This window comes from Scomber japonicus, chromosome 24 (genome assembly GCF_027409825.1).
Source record: "Scomber japonicus isolate fScoJap1 chromosome 24, fScoJap1.pri, whole genome shotgun sequence".
In the NCBI taxonomy this organism is placed as follows: domain Eukaryota; kingdom Metazoa; phylum Chordata; class Actinopteri; order Scombriformes; family Scombridae; genus Scomber; species Scomber japonicus.
In genome coordinates this window covers 2,140,031-2,151,012 of record NC_070601.1, presented here as the reverse complement: position 1 = coordinate 2,151,012, position 10,982 = coordinate 2,140,031, and the positions used below count along the sequence as shown (strand labels likewise).

The 10,982-nt window shown below is 37.5% G+C and overlaps 1 protein-coding gene across 1 annotated transcript; it reads right to left on the bottom strand.

The window, feature by feature from the left end:
* Positions 1-4,477: 4,477 nt before the first annotated feature.
* LOC128354619 (claudin-34-like) lies at positions 4,478-5,224 on the bottom strand. The gene has a single exon (XM_053314843.1). It carries the CDS (start codon positions 5,222-5,224, stop codon positions 4,478-4,480), a length of 747 nt encoding a protein of 248 aa, XP_053170818.1.
* Positions 5,225-10,982: the final 5,758 nt, after the last annotated feature.

Here is a 10,982-nt window from a genome sequence, read left to right as displayed (position 1 = left end):
ACCTGGGGGAGGATGGTCGTTTTTTAACGTGACCCCAAGGCTAGCTCGACAACAATATGTCATAACGTCCCAAACTGTCTGGTGCCCAGGGGAGGAAAAAAAGAAAAGAAGAGGAGGAAAACGAGACAAAGACAGAGGTAATGTTACAATAAAGATAATGTCATGACATCATTTGTGTGTTGCAGAACGACGATAACGTCGTTAACCATTAGCATAACATGGTTTGTTGTTAAACTGTTAGTTTTAACGCCAGTTAATGTTATGGAAGAGCCTAAGTTGGAAAATAGTAATGTAACTACTCCCACCTTACTTCCCAGCAAGCACATTTTGGTTGAAAAGACGTCTAAAAGACGTGTATCTATGGTAACCGGTGAAAAGACGTTGAAAATTGGTTGGAAAGTGAACGTTTTTTTACCGGCTATATGGAGACGTTTATTCAACTTTCACATAGAAAACATATTCACCGGGAATTGCTGTATAGAAAATTCCCAGCTTATTTAGTGTGCAGACATAGCCTATATAGTTTCATATTTATGATATTTTATTCAACATTAAATGCTTTGAAATTACGTTTTGTTTAGACGTCATTTCACCTCCTCTCATTTATAGAAAAAACGTCAAAATAATCAATAGAGCTACAACTGAGGTAATTATCAACCGAAATCAAACTAATGTGTGTTTTGTGACACGTTGATGTTGTAACTGTTTTTAGACGGTTGAAAAGACGTTCAGACCTCATATCAACCTGTTTTTAACCGGAAATCAAACGTTGAAATTACGGTTTGTGCTCGCTGGGTTTCCTCAGGGAAATGTGTAAATATTAGATCTATTCAGCATTTTTATTAACATCTGGTTAGCTAAGGTTTTCTTAGCTTGTAATAGTCAATCAAAATGCTATTCCTTTTCCACCCTTTTATTATAGTTGTAAGCCGAGCTGTATGTTGTGTTACAGTTCATATTGTCTAAAGTGTGTTTATAGTGTTAAACTTTACATCAGTGTTAAAGTGCACATCATTCATGTTATAGCTAGCATAACTTAGCATTCCCACATTCTATATTATACTGCAGTTTACTACTTCTTTGCATTCTGCTAATCAGTATTTTGTTGTAATGACAATAAAATTGAATCATATATAGTTTGCATATCAGAAAAAGTACATTGTATATTATACATGTACAGTATAGTGAACATCATGCATGTATCTCTTAGATTTTTCATTTATATTATTTCATTTCATTTTATTCTTGAAATCATATTAGCCTATCATATCATATTTATTATTAGACTGGTGTCACATACTCCTCTTCTCTCTTCAGATGCGCTGTTGCGGTTTCTCAGTCCCACTCCTGCAAATCTTGGGCCACCTACAGCATCAAGCGCTCCTCCTGTTGCCTCCACCTCAGGAGCACAACCCAGAAGTGATGCAGCAGCATGTCACTTGTTTACACTTTTTATTTTGTGGGTATTTAAATCTTATACTTTATGTAAGCTATTTATATTATATTTCATATATTCATATCATATTTTTTTGTATTTCTTTCTAATTTGTTCTAAGTATTTTGATTGGGCAATTTCTTTCTTTAAATAAAAGAATGTCCAAGATAAAGCTATTCAGTTTCTTGTGAGTATGTACACCAGCAGTGGAATTTACTTCGATGCAAGGGGGGCGCCACCTAAAATCTTGCCTAGGGCGCCACATTGGTTAGGGCCGGGTCTGTTCCTTTCCTTCCTCCCTTCCTTCTGTCCTTCTTTCTTTCCTTCCTCCCTTCCTTCTGTCCTTCTTTATTTCCTTCCTCCCTCCCTCACTCCCTCCTTACTTCCTTCCTACCTTCTTTCCTTGCTTCTCTCCCTCCTTCCTTCTTTCCTACCTTCTTTCCTCCCTCCTTTTCCTTTCTTCCTTCCTTCTGTCCTTTCCTCCCTCCCTCCCTCCTTCCTCCCTCCCTCTGTCCTTCCTTCCTTCTGTCCTTCTTTCCTTCCTCCCTTCCTTCTGTGCTTTCCTCCCTCCCCCCCTCTCTCCTACCTTCCTTCCTCCCTCCTTTCCTTCCTTCCTTTCTTCTGTCCTTCTTTCCTCCCTCCCTCCTTCCTACCTTCTTTCCTTCTTCCCTTCCTTCCTCCTTTCCTTCCTTCTTCCTCCCTTCCTTGACTCGAGGACAACAGGAAGGTTAAAGTAATAATTTATACACTTTATTAAAAATAATTAGATGCATTCAGGTAACCTTGTAAAGTCTGAACCATGACACAATAATAATAATTAATCTTTTATTGCATGTATTTTAAAACAAATAAAAACATTAAATATAACATGTTGAAGCCCTTAAAGGTCCTGCATAATAATAAGTGACCTTCTATTCCTGCTGTATTTAATATGACACACACATTTTCAACAGGAAGTTACCAGAAAAATAAAATTACATGATGGATAATTAAATATTGAATTATTATATTAAGTAAAAACCTCAAGCCTCATGTTTGGCTCCACAGGTGCTCAGTAAACAGGAAACATACAAAGTGTAATATTAACCCTCCTGTTGTCCTCGAGTCAAGGAAGGAAGGGAGGGAGGAAGGAAGAAAAGGAGGGAGGAGGGAAGAGAAGGAAGAAGGACAAGGGAAAGAAGGAAGGTAATGGGGAGGAAAGAAAGTATGAAGGGAGGAAGGAAAGGAAGGAGGAAAGGAAAGAAGGAAGGAAGAAAGGGGGATGGAGGGAGGAAAGGAAGAGAGAAGGAGGGGGGGAAGGAAGGAGGGAAGGAACAAAGGACAGAAGAATGGAGGAAGGAAAGGAGGAAAGAGAGAGAAGGAGGGAGAAAAGACAGATGGAAGGTAGGAGGGAGGTAGGGGGAGGAAAGAAAGAGAGCAGGAGGGAGGAAGGAAGAGAGGAAAGAAGGAACAGTCAAAACAGACGGGGTCAATTTGACCTGGGAGGACGACAGGAAGGACAAAAGGAGTCAATTCTGAGGTAACGCATTGCAGGTTACTAGTAGCGAAAAGGTCAAAGGTCAAGAGTGTAAACCAAAGAATCTGCATATTAAATAAAAAGCATTTGATGTGTAGTTCTGTAATCAATAAAACTTTTTTTTAAAGGCTTAAATTCATTAAACCTCAACACAGAAGAAGATAATCTCACATTTCAGTGCAAATAATAAACACAGTGAAACATGTTTGTGTGGACTCGTTAGGTTGGCCTTCACCTTTAGTCATAATATAATATAATATAATATAATATAATAATAAAACATGAAATATAATGTGGTCTGCTGACAGGAAACAGTCTCTCACACACACACACACACACACACCTCGGATTTACATGCAGCTGTCAGACGCCATCACATTTGCATTCATGTAAAAATGTGTCTCCTGTTTTGCACATCAGTGTTATTGAGTTCTGTGGATGTGAAGAACGTTATTATATAGATCTGTTATTAACTCTCTTTAAGAAACTGCCAGCTCCACGTTTTCTGGTTATCAACAGATGGGTCATTTATTCATTTTCGTCCCCGCAGCACAAAGTTAAATTGGTTACATTATGTAATGGAGGAGCTGTATAGTGTTAATAATTAAATACTAATCTATCAGTTAACTGTGTGTGTGTGTGTGTGTGTGTGTGTGTGTGTGTGTGTGAGAGAGAGAGAAACTGATCAAACTAGACGTTGGTTCATTAAGTATAATAGTTAAATTAACATACACACATCTGTTTTTATTGTATTTATGTATTATAGTCTACGTTTTTTATATATTAGATACTTTAAAAGTATCTAAAATAACCGAGTATGATGTAATATCAAACGATACATCCATTCAATCCTTTTTGTAGCCAAATCTAGAGAGAAATTATCATTTACGTGTATCTATAGCAACCATAGAACAAGCTGTATCTATAGCAACCATAGAACACTCTGTATCTATAGCAACCATAGAACAACCTGTATCTATAGCAACCATAGAACACTCTGTATCTATAGCAACCATAGAACAACCTGTATCTATAGCAACCATAGAACACTCTGTATCTGTAGCAACCATAGAACAACCTGTATCTATAGCAACCATAGAACAACCTGTATCTATAGCAACCATAGAACACTCTGTATCTATAGCAACCATAGAACAACCTGTATCTATAGCAACCATAGAACAACCTGTATCTATAGCAACCATAGAACACTCTGTATCTATAGCAACCATAGAACAACCTGTATCTATAGCAACCACAGAACAACCTGTAACTGTAGCAACCATAGAACAACCTGTATCTATAGCAACCACAGAACAACCGGTAACTGTAGCAACCATAGAACAACCTGTATATATAGCAACCATAGAACAACCTGTATCTATAGCAACCATAGAACAACCTGTATATATAGCAACCATAGAACAACCTGTAACTATAGCAACCACCAAGGTTCATTCTATCAGTGTTTAGTCCTCCACCTTTACATTTACATTGACTTGGTGTTGAACCACCAAACAACCTGATCATACGTGTTCATGAGACTCAAACGCCGGGTTGTTTATGCCCCCGGAGCTCGTTAAAGCCCCCTGAGCTGCCGACCCGTCCAGCTGCACCTCATGGCTCAGAGATGGTTGCATACTGGCACGAGACCTCTCTGGTAATCTGTATCTACAAAAATTAACCCCAGAGACCACCATCAGGACTGCACCCACCAACCCGATCACGATGCCGCAGCCAACGCTTTGAGAGTCAGGTTCTTTCGGCATTTTGAAATCAGGCGGGAAATTAATGGTTTGATTGTTGACCACCGAGGTCAGAGTCCACAAGAGAGGGATTAGTGACATCCCAGCTGCTGTTAAACACAAAGATCCAGCAGTGATGAACAATAAACGGATTGGCGAGTTCTTATCCATCCCAAAGAAGACATTCCTCAGGGTGTAGACCCCACCAGCGTTCCCACAAAGCCCCACCACCACCGACAGGAGCATGAGAACCTGCCCTGATGCGATCTCCGGAGGCGTGTAGGCATCAGTCAAATCGATGTAACTGCAGTACATATGCTTGAAGCCAGGGGTCACTACGGTGTAGCTGTTGAAGCAGACCCTCCAGAGACCGACCCACGCCACCCCGGAGCTGATAACCTCATTGTCAGGCACCTTCCAGACCCTCCACTGGACCAGTCCGAGGGCCATGATGGTGAAAGTCCAGCCCACGCAGCCCATCCAGAGGGCAGCGAGCTGGGCGTTGGCGTAGTGAGCCAGGTACGTCATGGCAACGATGATGATGAAGTCCTGATCCTCCAAACCTGCATCGTTAGAAAACCAAAACCGGGATGATGAAGGTGTCGCCTGTCATCATCATCATCATGAATCACATCCACCGTCTGTCTCACTGTTGTTTTCTTTGTGCTCGCTCCTCAGGCTCCTCTTCTGTTGCCACGGTAACCTGGAAAACACCTGCAGCAGCACAGAGAGACAGGCACAGGTGAGTTTAACCCTTCGTAGGTTTCTTTGCTTTTCCTCTTTTCTCTCTCTGAGGGCATGACGACATAAAACATTGATTTGTTCTAAGCTTGTCTTTAACCCTCACATACTGACCTATTTCTGTTTTGACTGTTCCTTCTTTCCTCTCTTCCTTCCTTCAGTCTGTCCTTCCTCCCTCCTTCTCTCTTTCCTCCTTTCTTTCTTTCCTTCCACCATCCACCTTTCTTCCTTCCTTCTGTCCTTCTTTCCTTCCTTCCTTCTTCTCCCTCCTTCTCTCCTTCTTTCCTCCCCCTACCTTCCTTCCCTCCCTCTTCCCTTCCTTCCTTCCTTCCTTCCTTCTGTCCTTCTTTCCTTCCGTCCTTCCTTCCTTCCTTCCTTTCCTTCCTCCCTTCCTTCTTTCCTCCCTCCCTCCTTCTCTTTCTTTCCTCCCCATTACCTTCCTTCTTTCCTCTGTCCTTCTTTCCTTCCTTCCTCCATTCCTCTTTTCCTTTCTCCCTCCCTCCTACCTTCCTTCCTTCTTTCCTCCCTCCCTCCCTCCTTCCACCCCCCCTTCCTTCCTCCCTCCCTCCCTTCCTCCCTCCTTTCCTTTCTTCTTCCTCCCTGCGTCCCTTCCTTCCTTGACCAATGCATTTGTGCCATTAGATATCTGAAAGACTAAATTTTCCTTTTTCCCTTTTACAAAACTGGACGATTCAAATGAAAATCCCCAAAAAAGTACAAAAAATAACATTAAAATGGAAAAAGTGACGATTCATGTTCCTCTCTAAGTGACTCAAACATGCCTGTTATACATTTGAGCGTCTGTGTTTGTTTAGTCACCTTCTGCTGTTTGATGATCATAAAAGCAACAATAAATAATAAAGTATAATAACTCATCAGCTTTCATCAGCTTTCAGTTTAAAAGTATTAAAGTATAAAAACTGTCTTTGCTTCTCAGCTTGAATAAAGGAAATAAACTGTTTTAATTAAACTGTATTTCCACAGAAGACTTTAACTTTATGATACTCAGAGTTATAATAATCAATAGTTTTATATCAAAAATAACATTATCAATAAATATAAGCATCTAAAAGTTCTCATATGACTCATTACAGCATCTCAACTATTAGATATCTTAATTATTATCCTTTTTAAATTATTATTCAACCACTGAGAGCAATGTTAGCGTGACAGGAAGCTTGACTAAAATCTAAAAATAAGATTAAAGATGTGAGGAATAAAAGGAAAAGATGCTTATATATATATTTTCCCAACATAGGCTGATAATTATAAAAGAAAGCTGACGAAAAACATACGATAATTTATATTTCTGCTTATTCTTTTATCAGTTTGATCAGTTAAAATGTAAAAATAATGATTTAAAACAGCATATTTAAGCACTTATAGTATAATTCAACAAATTAAAAGCATGTAATAAGCACTTATAGTATAATTCAACAAATTAAAAGCATGTAATACACAGCGTCTTTAAGCACTTATAGTATAATTCAACAAATTAAAAGCATGTAATACACAGCGTCTTTAAGCACTTATAGTATAATTCAACAAATTAAAAGCATGTAATAAGCACTTATAGTATAATTCAACAAATTAAAAGCATGTAATAAGCACATATAATATAATTCAACAAATTAAAAGCATGTAATACACAGCGTCTTTAAGCACTTATAGTATAATTCAACAAATTAAAAGCATGTAATAAGCACATATAATATAATTCAACAAATTAAAAGCATGTAATAAGCACATATAGTATAATTCAACAAATTAAAAGCATGTAATACACAGCTTCTTTAAGCACTTATAATATAATTCAACAAATTAAAAGCATGTAATAAGCACATATAATATAATTCAACAAATTAAAAGCATGTAATACACAGCGTCTTTAAGCACTTATAGTATAATTCAACAAATTAAAAGCATGTAATAAGCACATATAGTATAATTCAACAAATTAAAAGCATGTAATAAGCACATATAGTATAATTCAACAAATTAAAAGCATGTAATAAGCACTTATAGTATAATTCAACAAATTAAAAGCATGTAATACACAGCTTCTTTAAGCACTTATAGTATAATTCAACAAATTAAAAGCATGTAATAAGCACTTATAGTATAATTCAACAAATTAAAAGCATGTAATACACAGCTTCTTTAAGCACTTATAGTATAATTCAACAAATTAAAAGCATGTAATAAGCACTTATAGTATAATTCAACAAATTAAAAGCATGTAATACACAGCTTCTTTAAGCACTTATAGTATAATTCAACAAATTAAAAGCATGTAATACACAGCTTCTTTAAGCACTTATAGTATAATTCAACAAATTAAAAGCATGTAATACACAGCTTCTTTAAGCACTTATAGTATAATTCAACAAAAGCATGTAATAAGCACATATAATATAATTCAACAAATTAAAAGCATGTAATACACAGCGTCTTTAAGCACATATAGTATAATTCAACAAATTAAAAGCATGTAATAAGCACTTATAGTATAATTCAACAAATTAAAAGCATGTAATAAGCACATATAGTATAATTCAACAAATTAAAAGCATGTAATAAGCACATATAGTATAATTCAACAAATTAAAAGCATGTAATAAGCACTTATAGTATAATTCAACAAATTAAAAGCATGTAATAAGCACTTATAGTATAATTCAACAAATTAAAAGCATGATTTAAAGACTCCAGGTGACTTTAGTCTATTAGAGAACCAGTTTCATGGTGTCAGACTCTTTATTTGGTCTCTTACCTGATGCTGCTCGGCTCGGTCGGGTCCGTCTGCAGATTCTCCTCCAGATAAAAACCCTGAGAGTAAAAGCTTGAGCAGTGAGACAGTGAGACAGTGAGACAGTGAGACAGTGAGACAGTGAGACAGTGAGACACACGACTACACTTCCTCATCCTGTGACTGATAACCTAGAAACTGTCTCACGTCACGTCTGTGAGGCTGTAAATGATTGACAGGATATTATACACTCTGATGATGTTTTACTGTCATTTAACTCATTATATCGACCTGACTCTCATTTTCCCAGCACGTGTTAGTCATCATGCAAATCCTTTTATTTTGTTGTTTACTGGAAATGTACTTCCTGTTGCAGAAAAAAGTGTAGTTTTACTGGAAAAAGATTAAAATCTACATTAAAAAAGATTTAAATGTGTTTTATTACAAATGTATCATTTTGTTGGTTAAAAATAAAATCTATACGAGAAGTTTTATAATATGAGAATTAAATTACATTAATTTAATAATTAAAAATACACTGAAAAAAAGTATGAAAATGTGGAGTTAGTGTTTGTGTGAGTATATTTTTAAAAAATCATTAAAAAAAACCAAAAAAAAACCACGAAATTTAGCTGCAGTTTTAGGTTATTTGTAGGATTTAATAATCCTAAAAATGAAATAAATAAAAATAAAAATAAAATAAATAAAAACAAATAAAAATAAAATAAATAAAAATAAAATAAATAAAATACAAATTAAATAACTAAAAATAAAATACATAAAAACAAAACAAATAAATATAGATAATAAATAAATAAAATAAATAAAAATAAAATAAATAAAATGAAAATTAAATAACTAAAAATAAAATAAATAAAAATTAAATAAATAAAAATTAAATAAATAAAAATAGATAATAAATAAATAAAATAAATAAAAATAAAATAAATAAAAATAGATAATAAATAAAATAAAACAAAATTAAATTAAATTAAATTACATGAAATAAAGAGTAGTTTAATCAGGTTTTGCCTTGAATGACTTTCCCCTGTGTGTGCAGTGAGGTTATATATATGTCATGTTATATGTTTAACAGTGTATTCAGCTAGAATGAATGACTTTGTTTTATGATAGAAATAAAAGGTCATCATTTTTCCATCATGTGACGAAAAGAAAACTGAAGTTTAAAATCTAAATGAGGCTCAATGAGAGAACAGAGTCTCTGGATTCAGATTTTAGGCGCCAGTTTTCTACTTTCTTAACCTTCCTGTCGTCCTCCCGGGTCAAAGTCCTTCCTTCCTTCCTTCCTTCCATCTGTCCTTCCTCCCTCCCTCCTTCTCTTTCTTTCCTTCCTCTCTCTTTCCTCCTTTCCTTCCTTCCTTCCTTCCTTCCATCTGTCCTTCCTCCCTCCCTCCTTCTCTTTCTTTCCTTCCTCTCTCTTTCCTCCTTTCCTTCCTTCCTTCCTTCCTTCCATCTGTCCTTCCTCCCTCCCTCCTTCTCTTTCTTTCCTTCCTCCCTCTACCTTCCTTCTTTCCTCCTTCCTTCCTCCCTCCTTCTCTCTTTCTTTCCTCCCCTACCTTCCTTCTTTCCTATGTCTTTCTTTCCTTTGTCTTTTCCTTCCTCCCCCCTTCTCTCTTTCTTTCCTCCCCCTACCTCCCTTCTTTCCTTCCTCTTTTCCTTTCTCCCTTTCTCCCTCCCCTTCCTTCTTTCCTCCGTTCTTCCTCCCTCCCTCCTTTCCTTCCTTCCTTCCTTCCTTCCTTCCATCTGTCCTTCCTCCCTCCCTCCTTCTCTTTCTTTCCTTCCTCTCTCTTTCCTCCTTTCCTTCCTTCCCTCCTTCCTTCCATCTGTCCTTCCTCCCTCCCTCCTTCTCTTTCTTTCCTTCCTCCCTCTACCTTCCTTCTTTCCTCCTTCCTTCCTCCCTCCTTCTCTCTTTCTTTCCTCCCCTACCTTCCTTCTTTCCTATGTCTTTCTTTCCTTCGTCTTTTCCTTCCTCCCCCCTTCTCTCTTTCTTTCCTCCCCCTACCTCCCTTCTTTCCTTCCTCTTGTCCTTTCTCCCTTTCTCCCTCCCCTTCCTTCTTTCCTCCGTTCTTCCTCCCTCCCTCCTTTCCTTTCCTTCCTTCCTTCCATCTGTCCTTCCTCCCTCCCTCCTTCTCTTTCTTTCCTTCCTCTCTCTTTCCTCCTTTCCTTCCTTCCCTCCTTCCTTCCTCCCTTCTTTCCTTCCTCCCTCCCTCCCTCCCTCCTTCCTTCTCTCTTTCTTTCCTCTCCCTACCTTCCTTCTTTCCTCTGTCCTTCCCTCCTTTCCTTCCTTCCTTCCCTCCTTCCTTCCTTCCTCCCTCCCTCCCTCCTTCTCTCTTTCTTTCCTCCCCCTACCTTCCTTCTTTCCTCTGTCCTTCTTTCCTTCCTCTTTTCCTTTCTCCCTTTCTCCCTCCTTCCTTCCTCCCTCCTTTCCTCCCTTCTTCCTTCCTTCCTCCCTTCCTTCCTTGACTCAAGGACAGCAGGAGGGTTAAAAGGTAGATATAAACCCTGACAGTAAACTGTAGATATATAATAAAGTAGAGTAGACGTGTTGGATGACGGTGAACTCTTGTAAAGTATAAAAGCTATAAAAGAGTTTCTGTTACTTTACTGCTCGTAATTCGGAGCTGAACAATAGATGAAAATAGGTCAAAGGTCATAAACTCAACAGGAAGCTGGAGGCTGTCTGCTCATGATGACATCACAGCTGCTTCAACCTCAGTCCCAGAAACACTGACTAAATATTTATTTATTTTAAGGTCTGAGAGTCTCACAACCTCT

Coding starts and splice junctions, on each gene's coding strand:
- LOC128354619 (XM_053314843.1), bottom strand. CDS start 5,224: ATGACGTACCTGGCTCACTACGCCAACGCCCAGCTCGCTGCCCTCTGG.